Genomic DNA, 19413 nt, shown 5'->3' on the forward strand with positions numbered 1-19413 from the left:
GCACGGGGACCTGTGGGTGCCAAGGAAGAGGCCAGGGGTAGTTGGATCCTGCGGTCTTGGGCGGAGGTCTGGGCAATAAACGTGGGCTGATGAAAACCATGAAGCTTAGGTCTAGCCTGTTTTAACTGGTGTCAAAGACACGCTGGATCCATTCTTTATTAACAGACTAAGAAGAAACAAGTGAATCTACAAACAAAAGCCTGGCTAACTGCCACGCGGAGAGTAAGCGCCCGGTGCTGGGTTGGAGGGTGATAGTTGCCAAAACAGTAAATTTGGGGGACTTTGAAAGCTTGGTTTTGCCTGGTTTCCTAAATTGATTTCCTTTCGGTTTTTCTACTTTCCCATCTACAGACTGATCGAGGCAAGACTAACCTTCTCCCTGGAGTCTTGGGAGGGAAAATTCTGTAAATAAGCCTTTGGGGGACTAAGTGGAGCCAGTTCTGAACAATGCAGGCTGTCACTACAGTACAGCCCTCCTGGCCGAACCAGAGATAACGGTGGCCAGAGCTGGTGCCCAGTTCACAGGGACCCTTCAAGATGGCTAAAGGTTAGAGCAGCTGAGGAACCTGGGCATGAACTTGAGTGATTATCAGAGACATTCCGTGCACCACTACTTCAGTGCTGTTGTGGCTGTGAGGGACATGGTCTTGGCCTAAGTTGGCAAATGAGCGAGCTGGGGGCTGCTCTGTCACTGGAAGAGGGTGTCTATGGCACCTGTCCCCCAGCAGTGGCTGCCAATCCTCAGGTCCGGGGATGACTGGGCAGCTGGCTTGGAAAGTGACCCAGTAGCATGGATCCTGCATTTACCTTGATAGACACAGTCATCAGAGGCCACACCTCTCTGAACCTTCCCATTGCCCAAACTCTCGTTTTTCCTAACCCGGGCCCAGGACAGTTGTCAAAGCCCCTTGAGACTTCTCCCATGTACTCTGCAGTGACTGAAGCGGGTAGCTTATTAGACTGGCCCCTGGAGTCCACGATTCACACAGCCCGGCAGGTGTACTGGTCGAGCTGGGAGAGCCAACAGGTGGGTAGAGTCTCAGACATGGAGAGCTTCTTGCATAGGCCACCGTGTTTAGGACCTTGACAAAATGGTTCTGTCATTGGGTTGCTATTCAAAGTTTAGAGGGTTCTGGGGACTTGTAGGGAGCAAATCTTTTTTTGTTTTTTGTTTTTTTTTGTTTTTGTTTTTGTTTTTGTTTTGAGACAGGTTTTCTCTGTGTAGCCCTGGCTGTCCTGGAACTCACTCTGTAGACCAGGCTGGCCTTGAACTCAGAAATCCGCCTGCCTCTGCCTCCCAAGTGCTGGGATTAAAGGCGTGCGCCACCACTGCCCAGCTCGGGAACAAATCTTGGAGAGGGAGGGATACTTACAGGTGGCCCTATAGGCCCTGGCAGTCCTGGGTGTCCCAGAGGGCCGCTTGGTCCTGGGGGGCCCGGTGGCCCTGGAGGGCCTTGGATGCCAGCCTGGCTTTGTTCCCCCTGAAGTTAAGGAAAACATGCATTAGAGAGAAGATCCGGGAGCTGCAGTCACACTGCCCCCCACCCTTGTGCCATGCATCTGCTGAGGTCTCTGTGGAACCTGCTCAGAAGGCGGTGGGGGCGGTGGGGCGGTGATGGAAGGGTGATACTGTGGTGACAGTGACAGTGATGGTGAATGCATGCAGAGGCTAATGGCAGCAGGAAGACCAAGGCATGGCGTTACTGAGCTGTGGGGCTTCATAGGGGACATGGTCACCAGGGCAGGGGGCCTGGCAGCAGTGGCAGAGACAGGCAGAGAGTGAGAGACAATCCCGGGCCTGCACCCAAGCCCCGTTCCTAGCCTGGCCCAATGCCAGAGTTCAGCCCAGGTGGTCTGCAGCCCCCCTCTATCTCTCTCAATGTAGTAGGTCTGTCATCTGCCTCAGCCCTCCTGGGGGCCTCCCAGGGACAGGATGGAAGCACAGGGTCCCTGTTTCCTGTCTCATCGTTTGCTGGTTTTGATTATCTGTTCCAGGGGATCAAATGAGACCCTAGGTCAGAGACCACTGAGTTTCATCTGGCTCACTGCTCACTGGAGCAAGGCTCGTTTGCCAGCTCCTTGCACTTTGGAAGTGGCGTCCAGCACCGGCTGCTAAGCACATCAGCGCTTACACAAGCTTCTCCTTTCTGCTGACCTGAGACCATCTTGCATGCCGTGTACAATGAATACAGATTTATCAGTAGGAGATGGGTAAGCCATCTCATGTCCCATGATGGCTGGCGGGTTAAAACCCTTAGTCCCCAGAGAATCTGTAGCCACCGTGAGGTTAACTCCTGCTGGCTCTGCTTTGGAAACCAGGTCAGGGAAGTACAGAAAATTCCGGCATGGCCATTTCTGCATCTTGGACACGGACACAACAACAGGTGGTGGCCAGATCTACTTCTGGACCCTCTAGAGCAGTGGTTCTCAACCTGTGGGTTGTGATCTCTTTGGGATCGAATGACCCTTTTGTAGGAGTCGTCTAAGAGTGTCTGCACATCGGCTATTTACATTACGATTCATAACAGCAGCAAAATTACAGTTACGAAGTAGCAACGAAAATAATGTTACGGTTGGGAGGGGGGTCACCACCACACGAGGAACTGTCTTAGTAAGTAATTGGAGCATTAGGAACATTGAGGACCACTGTTCTAGGGTCTTCCTCTACCAACTGGAAATGAAAACTATGGCCCCCAGGGAGCTGGTGCAATTAATCATGCATGGTTCTTGTGTGTGTGTGTGTGTGTGTGTGTGTGTGTGTGTGTGTGTGTGTGTATGTGTGTGTGTAAGACAGACATCAGTCTTGGGTGTCCTTCCTCAGGGGCTGTCGTCATTTCTTTTGAGACAAGGTCTCTCTCTGGGACATGGAGATCACCATTTAGGCCAAAGTGGCTTGGCCAGAATACCCCGGGGATTCTCCAGTTTTTCCTGTCCTAGGACTCCAATTACCAGCATGCACCTAGGGATCCAAACTTGGGTCTTCCTGTTTGCCCAACAAGCAATTTACCAACTGAGCCACCCCTTACAGCCCATCAGGCCGAGTTCTCACAAGCAAGGTCTCATGGGTAAGTGTCCAACAAACGGTGGCTGGTGTAAGCAGGGCTCTACCAGTAGCTGTGCTCGGAGTGTGGGGTGGGCGTGAAGCACCACCTCAGCTTCCCTAAAAGCAGGGCCTGTCTGCAGCAGGAAGAGCGGCAGCCAGCCCGCCTGGCCAGCTAGCAGCCTCCCGAGCAGCCCTCGGAGCCCTTGGAGGCTCTCGAGGATTTGATGGGTAATGCGATCCGTAGCCCGCAGGAATGGGCCGAATGCTTAATCGACTGCACATGTACCATGTGACTATTTTTAGCTGATCTTTGGTGTGAGTTTTCAGTCTTAGTCAGGCAGGTACGTTGAGCATCCATGCTCCTGAGCTAGAGGACTCACCAGGCAGGTAGCTCAAGACTCTACCACTCCCTGCTCCCTGGGGACACCTGGGCCATAGAAGGCAGATGAAAAGTAAGACAGGCAGACAGCCCCTGGCCTCATGTGACTTCAGACTGTAGGGACAAAGCTGCACCTTGTCCCTGGGGACCTGCTCCTGGCCAACCCTCCTTGGAGACAGCAAGGCAGGAAGATAGGAAAGTAGGCGTTGGCCTGTTGGTTGTGGGTCAACCTGTTCTAAAAACACCCTCCTTCCTCACACCCAGGTTCTGCGAGGTCAGTTAACGGGCTGTGTGTCTAAGCTTGCACGGAGAGTGTGAGCACAGGCACCAGAGACCTGGCTCTCAAGTCCATTGCTCCTCTTGCTACTCCTGTAACTTCGGGAGATTCTTTCTCCGAGCCTCAATTTTTATCACAGTCCCCGTGCCTGTTCTTATTTTACAGAGCAGAGGCACACTGGGAAGAGAGACAGAAGACAGCTCCTCTTCTGTTTATGGGCTGTGACCTTGGGCAAACTTACTGAACCTCTCTGAACTTTTATTTCTGCATCTGTTCAATAAAGATGATGGCGCTTGACTCACGACCCCGCTGAAAGACTTAAAGTCCGTCTGCAAAATGGATGTCGGAATGCCTGTAGTGGGTGTCCGTCGGGCGTCATGTTGTGATGGGGCCTGCGTGCTGCGTATTCCCACATTTACTAATTTACTGTAACCGTTAGAAGCAGGTTCTGGCATAATGGATAGCCCAGCTGGCCTGTCAGGACCCCAAACAGTGCCAAGGGGAAGCCCCATGTGTTATCTACCTGAAAGGTCCGCCTTTTAATGACTGGGGGTGGAGCCAGCCGCACTGAATTGAGGAGAGGCAACAGCTGAAGAGAGATAGAAGTTGGAAGGCCAGAGGGCAAAGGCCAGAGGTCGCAGGTATTCAGAACGATGCAGGAAGTCACCAAGAAGGCCAAGTGGAGAGAAGAAGAGGAGAGATCAGTGTAGTACAGACTGGGGGATGACACCCCTGAGACTCAGCTCAAGGGACAGACACCAGAATGCTGATCCTGCTTTTGGCTCTCTTGTAAGCATTCTTCCTCAGCGCTGGATACTGGCTCCTGTTCTAGAAGAGGGGCTCTCCCTGGCCAAGCCCACCTCTGAAGCCATGCCAGGGTACTCAGGCCCTGTGATATACCATCCAACACTGCACTGCCCCACCCGGGCCCACTGGGTGGACATCGGCTACTGGGCTGAGCATCGGAGAACCACAGGATGAGCTAAATTGGTGCGCGGAGCCAGGCTGGCGTGTGGTCCCCTGTGGGTTCCTTTTTGGTGGGACAAAAAAGGCTGATGTCAGCAAATCTGAGACCCATGGTCAAGGGAGGCTAAGCCTGGCTCCTGGGGCTGAGTTGGCTGAGGGTGTGGCCTGTGTGGGGCACACTACGTGCTGCTGAGGCTTCACTCTGGGGCTGGCACACTCAGTAAAGAGTGCCTTGGGAATGGCCAACCACTTTCTAGGAGACAGGCAGTTTGCGATCACATTATCTAATATCCTTTTCATTTGGGGTCATTTCTGCCGCTTCTTGTCTCCCTGCTTGGGGAGGCGGAACTTGAGGAAATGGCTTAAAGGCTGGTACTCATATGAAGACAAAGACCTTGGGCTCAACCACCCCTGTTTAAGGTCCCTCAGTTCACCAAAAGCTTCTGATGGATGGTTGTTAAGAACCACCATCCATCTTGGCGGAGAACAAGTTCAGCTAGGGAATTAGGAGCCCATCTGGGGGCCCTCCTACGGTTATTCCTGCTACATCGTCTAGGGGCAGCTGCCACACACTGAGCCATGCAGAGCCCCGTCTTCCCATGCTGGGGCCCAGACTTGTGCCATGTTGAGCTCTGTGTCCAGGAAGCTCTCAGCCAAGAGGGGCTAGAGCCCATCGTGAACCGACAAACCTTTAGGGACATTATCGGGTTGGAGCGCAGAGCTGCCAGCGTGCCGCTTGGGGACTCCTGGTTTGGAAGGCAGCAAAGACGGAGTCACGTGGAGTGAGAGAAAGGCTGCAGACCCTCCTAGTAACCCTGCCTGATACCAGGGGACTTTCCACCCATTGCCTAGCCCTTTCCTTTCCTGCTAGACAAGAGGTAGGGACTGGCCAGACTCTAGAGACTTGTCAGTACTCCCTCACTTTGCCTCCCCCTCTCCCTCTGCCTACTCTTCCCCCCTCCCTCCCCCTGAGCCTACCTCTCCCCCCTCTGTTTCCCCCCTCCCCCTCTGCCTACCCCTTGGAAACCTACCCTGCTAGGTTTCCTACTCATAGTTTCTTCTAAATCAATTTGCTTGCCTGTTGGGTATTTACATCTTCCATCCCTGCCTGGATACAGACCCCAGACTATGCTTCTGGAACCTTCTATCACTGTTCCCTTCTCTGTTCTTGTGCAGGGTTGAGGGGCAGAGAGCCCTCTCTCCCCGACCTGAGCATTTCTACAGGCTCGATGGCATACCGTAGAAGCTCCAGCAGTTGTATTTATTGTCTCTGTCCTGGGCAGGTGGGGGTAGGGGTGAGGGTGAGGGATGCCGTATTTCTTTTGGATAATAAAACCATCTTTCAAGACTGTCATTTCAAATAAACACAGCTGGCGGTTCTGGTGCTGTATCAGGATCCGGCTGGTCGGAACAGCAGGGTCCTGCAGCCCTGAAGCACAAACCCACTGACAAACCAGCTCTGCCTGTGAGGCTGCTGGCCTGGGCCTCTTACACACCAAACTTAACGCAGCCTCTCTCTGATCCAAGGACCCAGATGTCAGGGACTGGCATGGGTTTCTGTGTTCTGAGAGAGAGGCTGGGCAGAGAGGCTGGCCATAGTAGCCACACCTTCCCAGAGAACCTGAAGAGTCAAATACATTCTGAGCCTGGTTTGTGTTGGGGTAGGGGCAGAGTGAGGGGTCTGCGGTGGACTCCACCCCTAAGCTCTACCCTGCCCAGCTGTAGTAGCAGCCAGGACACCAGACTGTGTGTTTCTGGTACACTGAGGTCCCTAGAGATGGAAGGTCACCTAAGGTGCTCTTCTTCTTACTTGATTCTCAGGCTTGAGCCTGCTACATACGGTCTACAGGTTGTTTCACCGTGCCCCACTGGGGCTTCAGGGAGGAATTAGGAAAGGGCTCTGTCCCCTCTGTCCCCAGCAAGAGCTCTGCTGTCAAGTGCACAGGTGCATCTTGGGTTTCCTTTGCTTAGACGAAGCAAGGAAAAGTCAGGGTTAGGAGGGGTCAGGGAGGAGCTGGTTCAATCCAGAAACACCCCACCGGCACTGCAATGTTCCTGGTGAGACAGGCTTTCTGTGTTCTAAACAGGCAAGATGCACACTGCCCCAGAGGATGCAGTGGCCAGATGACCTCCCCTCCTGGAGATCTGGGGCATCTGAAACCACAACTAACTCAGAAGTCCTTCCTATTTGTCCAGAACTGCTTCTTCCCCCCTCCCCACCATCCCGCCCACACACACACCATACACACAGAGCAGAGGCAACACACAGATCCATGTATGCCCCCCAGGCAACAGAGGGTAGAGTGATACACACATTCAAGAGACTCTCGGACCCTTGTTCAGCAGATAAACAAGGCTATAGGAGGCCGGCAAATGGACACAATGACCTCCACATACGGTATGGAAGCCATGGTTAGCTGTAGGGCAGAGCAGACTATGCCTTACACAGGGTTGCAGGTTCCTCTCCAACTCCCCGATCCCCCAATGCTCCCGCCCTCCGACCCTGCTAGTGGCTGGGCTTCAGGATGAAGCATACATAGAGCACCCTTGGCTTGAAGTATCACTTACCCGGTGTGGGTACTCTTCACACTGACCCTAGGGAGGAGAGAGAAGGAGAGCGGTGTTAGGTGTTTATTAGAGGGATCTGTATACCCATAACATACCATGTATCTCCTCATCGGATGGTACCACTACTCTGCCTTGGGCCCTCTTGAGGCAGATGAAGTGGTCCCCCTTCCCTTGCCTCTAGAAAGAACCCCCTAGAGCCTGCCCAGATGAGGTGCCATGGTGTGTAGGGATAGGACTCCCCCCATATGCCACCTTTCCTGATGGTAGGGTTAGGAATTATATCCAGCTCCACTGTCAGCCCAACCCCTGGGTTAGAGAGGAGCCCGGATGGGGTCAACAGACTCTATGATGGCTGTGGCTAGCAGGGCTCCGGGACTACTTAACCCTGCGCCAACAGTCCCAGGCTCCTGCACCACTGCCCAGGGGTAAAGCTACCAATCTTTGCTAGAAAGTGAACGACAGATCACAGAGGAGGTTAGGAAAGAGTCAGGCCAGTGGGGTTGTAAGTCCACTATCTCAGAGTGAAGGGTCCCTGCGGGACAGCAGGTAGAGAGGACCGAACTGCACGAGGGAGCGTCTTCAGACTGACAGATGAGGGAATGTCATCATTTTTCCTTACATATTGGGCACTTCTGGGGTTCCTGTAAAACTCGGGTCTGGGGGTTGGAGAGATGGCTCAGCAGTTAAGAACACTGGCTGCTTTTCCAGAGGTCTTGAGTTCAATTCCCAACAACCACATGGTGCCTCACAACCATCTGTAATGGGATCTGATGCCCTCTCCTGGCACCCAGGCACCCAGATACACACACACAGAGAGCACTCATATACATAAAATAAATACATCTTTTGGGGAAAAAAAGCCAAAAAAACCTCAGGTCTGCAAGTGCCCACCATGACCCTTCTGGCCACTGTGACCCTCTTCTGCTTGACAGAAGGCTTGGCCTGGGATGTAGGTACAGGAAGTCTCAACAGTACTCACCTTTTCTCCCTTTTGTCCCTGAGGTCCCTACAAAGAGAAGGAAATGACAGTCAGGGCTCAAATCTCAGGCCACATGGTCCCCAACCTCCCTGCTGGGACAAGGAAGAGGAGCTACAAACCGGTTGTCCTCGAGGACCCACCAGGCCCTGTGGGAGAAAAAAAATGCAGGTTATCAGTGGGTGGATGGATCGCAGACACATGCCTAGGGCTGGGGGCAGATCCTGGGCTTCTAGGAGCTTCTCAATCTGTCCCAAAGTCCTACGGGTCACGACGGCCTATGTCCAACTCATCCAAGATGGGATGACCATCTATGCCAAGCCTCAGTGGGTGTGGCCAGTCACTCCCCGTGCCCCTCACCTTTTCTTCCTGTCATTGACATCGCAAAGACCCCTCTACATGGGAGGCTTGGGTATTGGGGTGTTCTGCTCTGAAGGACCTTACATCCTTCACTTGGGGTCCCCGGAGACCCTGGCACAGCCTGCTTTCTGTTCTCCTGGCTGCTGAACCGGAATGGCTCAGGAAGCATGGGTGGGTTAGGCCAGTGCTGCAGACACACCGTGTGAGGCCTGTGGTACGGACAGGAAGCTGGGACGGATCCCCCTAGTCTGTGTTTTGAGCTCCCCAGAAGGCACAAGGGGACTTGGCATTTCTGTCAAGGCTGTCTTATCCTCTGGTTCTAGGGAGGAGTGGGGTTCAGTGTCTGGTAAGCTTTCGGGAGAAAGCCCTGGTTAAGGAGGCCCATTGCTGATGTGCAGGTAAGAGGGCAAGGCAGAAGCACAGGTAGGCCAGTTCTTCAAGGGAAGGCTCTGCAGGCCTCTGCTAGGCCAGAAGAGAAAGAGGTGGCATCACCTCTGCCTCCCAGTGCCAAGAGAAGAGCAGGGTGAGACCCTGGAAGGTTAGTCATTTCCAGTCTAACACACTGTCGATTGAACCCTTGCCTGAGCTTCTGAGGTAGCGGTCAGGCCTAGGCTGGCCTGTGAGGAACCACTTGAATGCTGGTCTCCAGGCCTCTGGGCCTTTGGGTGAGTGGCATTATGTAGATAGAGAAGGGTCCTTCTACCGCTTCTGACACATGACTGGATCTGCCTTGAAACTAGGAAACTCTGAGAGGGCTCACAGTGGCAGGGCTGGAGAGTCAGAGACCAGCTCAGGGGAAGCCACTGTGGTCAAGCAACAGGTTCCCATCTCCTAGGAACGCCACCACCCCACCCCGACCTGGAGAGTGTTATATCATCATGTTGGAAAAGGCTTGCCTGCTAGCCTGGATGTCTCCTGTGCAGGAGAGAGAAGCCTTGACACTTTCCCTGTGTGGTGTGAGGATCTAAGGTCTGCTGACCGTGACAGGCAGGCTCTCTCCCTCTGTAGGAGTCAGACAAGGCTGGCCCACTACCTATTGGGGGAAGGAAAGGAAGTAGGGGGGCTTACCGTCTCCCCTTTAGGTCCGGGGTGGCCCTGGAAGAGAAAAGGGTTTCATGTGCATTGCTTATAAATACAAGTCCCTCACCCTGTCTGCTCTAGCATGCTCCTCCTTAATTGTCGCGGTTAGCTTCTCTCCTCTCTCGCATGGTCACGTGGTCCCTTCTCACTCAGACCCTAACCTGCAGGTTGGCTGAGCCAGGGGTGGGACCATTTCCCCTTTCACTTTCCCACCCGCAGTAGTCATCCCCTGCTCTTCGAAGGCGAGCAGAGGTGACGGTGTCTCCCTAGACTCCGCTGCTTTCACTCCATATACCCAGGAGAGCTTGTGGACTACACCTGGCCTCGTGGTGAGAAGACGTTACCACTGTGGCCTCTGGGCTACATGTGGCTTGCTGGGCAGGTGACCAGGTCCCCACCTGAGATGGCACCCCCTATCGGAAGAAGAGCTGAGAGAAGTATATTACACGTCTCCAGTGCCTGCATTTGTGGGGACTCCCAAGAGCTTTGGAGAGGCATCTTCCAACTCCTATGAATGCCTGGACCAGGACACCAAAGGTCAAAAGGATATAGTGACCAGAGGGGGACCCAGATATGCATGTGGAGCCTCGGCTGTCGAGGGGACCCCAACTTTGAGGAGAATAAGGGATACCTTGGCACTCTGGTGATACTGGGACAGCCTATCCCAGTCCACTCCACTGCTGTTCCTACTGCCTCCTTATTCTTCCCGACCCCCAAGCCACTCAGAGCCACCAAAGTCTATGGATGACTTTTTTCTCTGGACACCGGTACCCAACTTGACCATAGTAATTGCCTACTTGACGTCAGAGGTGTCTTATTTAAAGAGCTCCTCTTCCCCTTCCCATTAGCAATACCATCCTGGACAGTTTTCCTTCTTTGGAAACTATCTTTCAATAACCTAGGGTGTATGAGGACCAGGAGTCCCAGGTGAGTGAGCTAGTCCGAGGTGGGACAGAGCCCATCTCAAGGGTCTACTTACCCCAAGAGTCTACTTACCGGCCTGCCGTCAAGACCAATGGGACCCTGCAAATAGAAAGGCCAGATGCAAAAACCAAGCTTCCCAGGACCCTCACCTGGGAGGCAGCCTGGGCACAGACTCAATCAATCTATGTATGTATGTATGTATGTATGTATGGTATCTATCTATCTATCTATCTATATTCCTTCTTTCTTTCTAACTTCCTTCCTTCCTTTCTTTCTTTCTTTTTTGTTGTTGGTTTTTGCAAGACAGGGTTTCTCTGTGTGACCCTGGCTGTCCTGGAATTCCCTCTGTAGACCTGACTGGTCTTGAACTCAGAGCTTTACCTGCCTCTGCCTCCCAAGTGCTGGGATTAAAGGCTTGCGCCACCACCTCCTGGCCCCACAGCGTTTCTTGAAAGCTAATGTTGGTCAGCGCTGAGGCAGTTGCTTCCCTGGTCCCACCCCTAAGAATCTAGGTGCGATTGGCAAAGGTTAAAGGATACACCAGTGGCCACAGTGGCCACTGTACTACAGCTTCCATGACAGGCCTCTCTTCAGAGCCTGACCAGCGGTCAATCAGCTCACTTTCTAGGACCACCATATAATCACATCCTGGTATCAAATGGGATGGATCAGCTGTAAGCTCACTCGCTCAGCTCCTACCTGGCCACCACTATCTATCTATATGGATATCCTTGTCCTTTCTTACAGCAGGAGCCCAGCCCTGAGCTACTGGCCCATGAAAGGTTATAGAGTGAGCGGGTCCTTAGCGGCTAGGAATCAGGAGGAAAAATGTGGCCTCAGAGATAATCATCTTGCTGATACATTTTAACCCAACCAGGCTCGGGACCTACCTATCTCTGCTGACCCAAACCCTCTTCACTTACCGGGAATCCAGGGAAGCCCCGGGTACCAGGCTGGCCCTGAAAAGAACAGAGCATTGAAGATGAGGGAGGAGGGGTGGAGCCAAGCCCATCCCCGACTCTGCGTTATCACCTGTGAGCTGGCTAGGATGGAGAGGACAGAAGGGGAACATGTGGGAGAGCTTCTGCAGGCAGGGACCAGGCTGGAGAGAGGGATGCAAACAGCCTGTATCCTTTGAGCCTACTTCTAGAAGTGGCCTGGGATGCTCTGCAGTCCCTGGGCATGCTGAGCCTTGACATGTAAATAGACAACAAGCCAATGGGACCTCCAGGACAACGAACGGCTTACTCTGAACTGCACAGAAGCCCTGGAACAAAATTGGGTCCACTTCTCTATTTCCAGGCATTTCTCATGGCCACTAGTCTAAGGATGGCCTCAGAGTCTGCAGAACTTGACCTTCAACGTGTCCTTTTTCACGTTAGAACGGGTCAGATTGCTCCTGCTCCTTAAGCTTCTCCCAGCAGCTGAGCATTCTCTGGATCTCCCGTGTCTCTTGGGGAGGAGAGACATCCAGGTTCATTTCCTGGGACTGCAGACTGGAGACAGTTGGAGACTAGGAGTATGTTTCCTGGTCACAGCCCAGGGGCTAACAGTTAGGATTCCCAAGCAACACTAAACCATGGCTGCAGGTCTGCGAGGCTAACCTGAAGGTCAAGGGGAACAGAGAGGAGAAACCTAACAGAGAGGAGCATTCCCCTCTCCTCAGGATTCCAGCAAGAGTTCCCTGACACTCATACCATTCAAGGCTCCAGCAAGATGGCTCAGCAGGTAAAAAAACACTTGCCCCCAAGCTTGATGGCTTCAGTTGGATCCCTGGGACCCCACACACTGGGAGGAGAAAACTAGCCCCCGCAAACTGTCATCTGACTTGTGTGTGTGTGTGCACGCACATGCACACGCACGCGCGCGCGCGCACACACACACACACACACATACCATGTAATAAAAATTTGGGTTTTTTGTTTTTTGTTTTTTTTCCAGACAGGGTCTCACTCTGTAACTTTGACTGTCCTGGAACTCACCATGTAGACCAGGCTAGCCCCAGACTCACAGAAATCCACCTGCCTCAGCCTCCTAAGTGCTGGAATTAAAGTATGCACTACTTTAATTCTACAAATCTTACGCCTTCATAACTTTTTTAAAAGACAAAGCCATCCTCCACTGTACAGACCTGGTTACCTCCCTTTCTGTCTCCTCAATGCTCCTGCCATCTGCCCAGGAGCAGTGGCTCACCAGCTTTTCTTGTGTTAGCTCTCATCATGGGACATGCTCTGTTTACATGGCTGAGTCTCTTTGCAAGTATAGACTGTTGGGTCTGGCATGCTGAGTTCTAATCCTGCTTCATCAACAACCGTGTGACACTAAGCCACTGTCCAAACTCCCCACAACTCAGCTTCCCCATCCCTAGAATAGGAATAACTATGTAATCTCATTGGGTCATGGAACAACCATCAAGTACGTGCATAATGCCTTTGGAAATAGAAGCTACACCACTGGGTGTGTGTTGAATGAAGATGACCAGAGGGGGGGGTACCAGAAGCCAGCCAGATGGCTTGCTTTACTGTATACATGTGTATACACGTTCGTGTGTATGTGCCCATGGATATGTAGGTACGAGCCTAGAGGCTAGAGTCTAATACCAAGTGCTTATTCTACTGTTCTCCTTATACATTTTAAGGACAGGGTGTCTCTTTCCTGAACCCATAGCTCACTGATTTGGCTGGACTCGCTGGTGAGTTCCGGGGATCTTCCTGTCTCCATCTCCAGTGCTGTGATCACAGACTCGTGCCACAGGGCCTGGCTTTACGTGTGCGTGCCAGAGACCTGAACTCACTGTTTGCTTTTACGCACTGAGCCATTTCCCCAGAGTGTCTTGGAGATCCATGGACGTCTTAGTTAAGGTCCGGAACCAGGTCCCGTTCAGGGGACAATATTTCTGGACTCACATGCTGTGACCCTGAAATATTTCCAGGCTCGCTGGATCCTTTCTGAATCTGTGAATGGAAGTACCCAGAGGCCTTGGCACCGAAACCATGTCGCCCTCGGGCCAGGTGGCGTAGGACCTTTCACCATGTCTGGGTAGCGTGCCGGTCTGCAGGGAAACTAGCTGCAGGCTTGCTGCAAGATGGACCTGTGGCAAGTGTCCAAAGGCAAGAGAGCAGAGACACCACTCATATGTCAGAGGGCTCTGGCCTCTCTCCTCTCAAGGATAAGTGGTGCTAAGAATAGGCCTAAGGAGAAACCCGGAAACCATTGCAATGGAATCTCCGAAACCTCCCAATGTAAACTCTCTGTAGCTGCTCTGGACACGGAGGAGGCCCGAGGAAGAGGTCAGGAGAGAAGGGTTCCGACGTGGCTAAGATAATCACAAGGTCCACTAATTACAGTGCCTGCTCCCGTAAGCAAGCAGGGTGCATCCTTCTAAGCCAGGGCCAAGTCCGGGACTAACCAGGGCTTTTTCAAGACTAGGGGGGCGGGGGGGAGGGCGGGATGCTGTCATCAACCACAAGGACATGGGATTCTGCTTCCTGGAGAAGTTAGGGAGAAGGCAGTTGGGGAGTAGTGTAACTGGACTGTAATTTACATCTCAATTTATGCTGAGCTTATGGCCTCTTCCAGTGCTCACTGGTCGAGCGGATTCCAGGCTGGGGAGCTGGCTGTTTGAGGCAACCTATTATTATGGTGTATATTTAATATGCTATACTAGCATTAGGTATTCTTTTATGTAACTGTGCCATTATGTAAAGAGTACAAACAGGCAAATATATTCGAGACAGGATCTATGTTGTTCAGGCTGGTCCTGAGCTCCTGAGCTCAAGTGATCCTCCTGCCTCAGCCTCCTGAGTAGCTGGGATGGTAGGCCACGTCTGGCTTTTCTTATTCTTCTCCATTTAGGTTAACTTTTCTGATCCAGTTTGATTAATGCTGTCTGTTAAGAATGGCCCCTGGCAGAGGCCAGCCAACTGTCTAAGGCTAACTCACCTTTTGTCTTTTTAGGGGTCATAGTGTATTTTCACTCACCTAGGGTGGTTATGTTTGTACAGACAAATGTTCCCTGTGGCTTTTGGGTTTTCTGCCATGTTCAAAGGGGTCTCCTCTTTGGGAGTTAGGAACACTTGTTCATATTATGCTCCTGCTGTCTGAGGCTTCGTGTTTGACATCTTAGTCTTCCACTGCTATTCTTTCTTTTTGTTTTGGTTTGGTGTTTGGAGACAGGGTCTCATGTAACTCAAGTTTCCTGGAACCAGCTATATAGGTGGGGCTGGCTTTGAACTCCTGACCCTCCTGCCTCCATCTCCCAAGTGCTGACATTATAGGTGCACACCACCACTCTCAGACTACACCTGAGTAACTTATTCATTGACAATCTGTCTTGATCGAATGGGTGGACAGATTCACAATCAAGAAAGAATGGAGGGCTAGGAAGGTGGCTCAGTGGGTAAAGCCCTCGCTGCAAGCAACTGATGGATAGCCTGAACTCGATCCCTGGAACCCGTGTAAAGGTGGAAGGGGAGAGTGGATTCCGTAAAGTTGTCCTCTGACCTCCATATGCATCATGACTGGTATGTGAGCATGTGCGTGTATGTGTACACACACACACACACACATCATACACAGAATCAAACCTTCCATTTGCCATCTCCCCCAGGCCCTGTCCCATTCCAGAACAATCCACCTTCCCCTTTCTACTATTTTCTCTTTGTTTGGTTCTGTCTTCCCAGACAGGGTTTCTTCGTGTAGCCCTGGCTATCCTGAAACTGACTCTGTAGACCAGGCTGGCCTCAAACTCCGAGATCCGACTGCTTCTGGCTCTTGAGAGCTGGGATTGAAGGTGTGCTCCACTTCTACTTGGCTTTCTTTTTACTATTAAATGTGGCTTTTCTCACAAACCATCTTCCTACCAGCGTCTGGCTTTGTTTCTGGCCCTTCTCTTCTGATCTAGCTGATATTCTCTGTTGCCCTCTTCTTTCTTCTAACATGGTCATGAACTTGCTTCTTTCCTGAATGAAACTCAGCATTCGAATGAACAATCCGTAAGCATTTGCTGGGATGAGACACACATTACATTTATGGATAAAGGATCTATATACGAAAGGGAAAATAAACTCCTCCACCCATTTCTGAAATTCACCTTGCTCTAAGGCACCTCCCTCCCCTGGCAGGTGCTGTTCCTTCCTCCTCCCTGGCGGGGCACAACCATGCACTGTGTGACTCAGAAGTGTGGGGTGTCCAAGATGACACCCCACACTTTTCTAAAATTCATCTTTATGGTCACCAAAACTCACCTATGGCCACCTCTAAATGGCGTGTGTGCACAGGAACACACATACATGCATGCATTCTTGCACACTTGCACACACACATATACAAATGCACACTTGCATGTGCACACACAAATACACATGTACACTTGCACACACACACACATACTAATATATATATTTCTTGGCCCTGGGCATTTAAACAGCACTTACCAGACACTTCCCTTCAATGTGCTCCTGCTGAGCATAGGAGCATCCTCTCTCTAAGCTGTTATGTCCCTCACCCACCCAACACAACCCAAGGGCCCACACGCCTTGGGAAACAGTTCTGAATATCTTGTCGAGTCCGTCACACAAAGCCCTCGCTGGTCTTTCCAGCCGCACCCCTGCTTTTGGGTCTAGACCTTTCCAGGTGCTTCTCCCGATTATGGAGCTTGGCACCCCTCCTGACCTTCCTTTCTTGGGTGGACTCTGACCTTGAAAGGGGGCCAGTGATCCCTTCTTCCTGCAGCCTCTCCAACCGGACACGGTCTGAGCCCAGTGGTTCCCTTTACCCCCCACGTCCCTACTACTCCTTATCACAACCTCCATTATCTGTACTGTCACGGCCAATGAGATTGCCATCATGGGCCTGGAGGAGGGCACATAGTCAGGCTTCTATCATCTTCCTTGTGCCTGGCAGGCTCTAGGTTCCTGACCCACTCGGCGGGTGTATCTACCTGTTATGGGTAAGGATCAGATCCCTCCTATTGGTCTCTGAAGAGCAGCTGGGGGTGGGGGTGGGGCGGAGAGCTTGACATACAGGTATCCCTAGCTTAGCCAAGACCTGCTTAGTGCCCCTTGGGGTCCAGCCTCCCATTCTGTTTCATGGGGCTCCCATGAGGACACCTGGACACTGGGTCCCTGGTGGGGACACTAGCCATCCTTGTCTTAGTACCTGGATGGCCCCTGCTGCTTGGACTATTATCAGGCTCCAGGCGAGTGGGTGGGTGGCCCTTAAGGATGACAAGGCTGGCTCTGATGAGCAACACTTATTCTCAGCCAGGCCACCCATTCCCCTGTGTCCAGCTACCACAGAGGGCTTGCCTACTTGACCTCAGCTCTCACTCTCAAGCAGATCTTTTGTCTGTCTATCTTCCATTCTCACCAGGCTGGGGCAGCAGGGGCAACTGAGGGTTAGCTTCGTGTCACTCTGCTAGGGTGACTTGACCATCTGGCTGATGAGTGGTGGCCCATGTCAGAGGACTCTGGGCATGGTCAGGACACCAAGTGTCATGAATCATTGAAGATACACCGACAAGGGCTATTGGGACAAAATCGCGCTTATCACTTAGGAGCCTAGTAATCAAACCGGGCTTGAGATTCCCAGGTTCCTCCTGTGATGAGCTGGGGGAGTCAGGTGAGGACACCTCCTGTCTGTGCTGGAGGCTAAGCATGTAATTAGTGCCTGTCACTGTGACTTCCTGGTCCTCTACTCTGGCCATTCTCAACCTGTGGGTCGCAAACCCTTGGGACCACATATGGGTATCTTGGATATCATATATTTACATTACGATTCCTAATAGCAAAACTGCAGTTCTGAAGTAATGACAAAAATAATTTTATGGTTGGGGGATAAACACAACACAAGGAACTGTATTAAAGGGTCACAGCATTAGGAAGGTTGAGAACTGCCAATGTAGACGATACTTTACTACACTTTCCCAGCAGCCCGTGCTCTCACTGTGCTCTCTGGTCCTCTCTCATCACAGGTTTCTCATAGTCCTCATCAGAGCAAGGGAGGTCCATGACCACACAGGACCCTGTCCGAACCTCTTCTCCTCTGTGGAGAGAGGCCATGCTAGGCTAGGCTGAATTCCAGCTTCCTCTCTGACACCGGCTTTATTGAAGCTGTGTGACCAGGTACCTTGGGACCCCACTCATCCTCCTTCACACAGCTGTGCTATCATGCTGGATCCATCCCCCACATCCCAGCATCCCCCACATCTATGCATCCCCCACATCCCAGCATCCCCACATCCCAGCAACCCCCATATCCTAGCATCCCCTACATCTCAGCATCCCCCACATCCCAGCATCCCCCACACCCCAGCATCCCCCACACCCCAGCATCACCCACATCCCAGCATCCCCCACATCCCACCATTACCCATATCCCAGGCAGTCCCTAAGGAAGCATGCCAGAGGGAAGTCAGGAGGTGCTAGGTAACTCAGAGGATCTGGTACTGACAGTAAGGATGGGGATGGATAGGGAGGGGGGCTTGGTGGATGGGTTGGGACTTCATGAGAATCAGGAGTGGGTGCTGGGGTCAGTGAACCTGGACTTTGTCATCTGCTCCTGGTTTTGGGAGGCCAAGAATAGTTCCAAAGAAAGCTGGGGTGCTCACTCAAGGCAGGCGGCACTTTTCCCTCATGTAAACAACAAGTAACCACCTTCCTGCCTCCCAGCTGCTGGAGCTCTGCGGCTAAAGGCTAGGCTCTGGAGCCCTCCCCGGGAGTCAGTAATTTAGGTATATTTAGTCAGCCCACTTTCTTTAACATCAACAGCAATGCTAAGAACCAGCAGGGATGACCACAGGACATGGGATGGCCACACCCAAAGGTCCCTGCTGAGGCTCACCTTTATTCCCCCAAAGCCCTTTTCATTTAACTCTCCCAACCTCTATACCCCACCTCTGAGAACAGCAGCAACTTACAGGGGGGCCTCGAGGCCCGATGATGGACATCCCCGCATCTCCAGGGGCACCCTGTGGGGAGACAGAGGGTTGTGGAAGGGTAGACACAGGGGGTGGGGAGCAGGGAGCTAGCAGTTAGGAAGGGGGATGCCAACCCCCATAAACCAAAGGGAGGCCAGAGATCAGTCGGAAAGATGGTCATTGGAACATCACAGGGGAGCTGAGAAGAGCAGCTGGTAGGTGGGAAAGGACAGTGGGCCTGGGGAGTGCAAGAGAGTAGCATCCATGACACTGAGGAGCAGGAGGGAACCGCAAGGAAAGGCGGGGCTCAGTGGTGACTTTCCACCTGGTCCACACCTGGCAGCACGCCTTACAAATGAATGGTCAGGACATACAATATCTTGGCTATATGGGTCCAGCAGCCTTGAGGCCCAAGACTGACACTCTTAGATGTCCTAAGGAATGCTCCAATGGATGAAGGCTGAGTCCATGCTGAGCCCATATAGCATGTCCTGGAGCTACTTGGCTGGGAGCCCTGGGGGCTAGGACAGGTGGCTGAGCCAGCTGGATAAATGAAGGGTGTGGATGTGTAGGAATCTGCAGCAGAGGCAGGCAGGAGGGGAATGAGAAAGTCCAGGCCCCGAGTTAAAGTCATAGCCGCTTTCTGAGCTCACACAACCTGCCTGAGGGCTGAAGCTTGGAATGTTCTGCAGTCCTGGTGGGCAAGGAATTGAAAAGTAGTTTGCAAAATGTCCTTCCTACCTCATATACAGGTAACAGTGATCTTGAACTAGTAACTGTAGCACAGTGAAGTAGACATGGCCTATGGCAAAATGGATACTTTGAAGGGAAACCCTTAGCAGGCAAGTGAGTTGGGACAAGTTTACTAATTTCTCCGTTCATTTAGAAAACTACGGCAGGGGAAACATTCCTATCACATGGA

The 19413-nt window shown here is 52.3% G+C and overlaps 1 protein-coding gene across 19 annotated transcripts in view; it reads right to left on the reverse strand.

The window, feature by feature from the left end:
* The window catches only part of Col13a1 (collagen type XIII alpha 1 chain), a 145326-nt gene that overhangs the window by 47887 nt on the left and 78026 nt on the right, over window positions 1-19413 (reverse strand). For 9 of the 19 annotated variants that reach the window (XM_031347204.1, XM_031347214.1, XM_031347202.1 and 6 more), the window contains 9 exons: window positions 18492-18542; window positions 11497-11532; window positions 10646-10672; window positions 9638-9664; window positions 8332-8358; window positions 8213-8239; window positions 7234-7260; window positions 4223-4288; window positions 1374-1481 (listed from right to left, as the gene is read on the reverse strand). In XM_031347204.1, coding sequence (XP_031203064.1) covers window positions 1374-1481; window positions 4223-4288; window positions 7234-7260; window positions 8213-8239; window positions 8332-8358; window positions 9638-9664; window positions 10646-10672; window positions 11497-11532; window positions 18492-18542 — 396 coding nt within the window. Of the gene's footprint in view, window positions 1-1373; window positions 1482-4222; window positions 4289-5354; window positions 5412-7233; window positions 7261-8212; window positions 8240-8331; window positions 8359-9637; window positions 9665-10645; window positions 10673-11496; window positions 11533-18491; window positions 18543-19413 lie in introns of all 19 variants that reach the window. The other 10 variants (XM_031347213.1, XM_031347211.1, XM_031347203.1 and 7 more) reach the window with 4 other exon arrangements.

This window comes from Mastomys coucha, unplaced genomic scaffold (genome assembly GCF_008632895.1).
Source record: "Mastomys coucha isolate ucsf_1 unplaced genomic scaffold, UCSF_Mcou_1 pScaffold3, whole genome shotgun sequence".
NCBI lineage: Eukaryota > Metazoa > Chordata > Mammalia > Rodentia > Muridae > Mastomys > Mastomys coucha.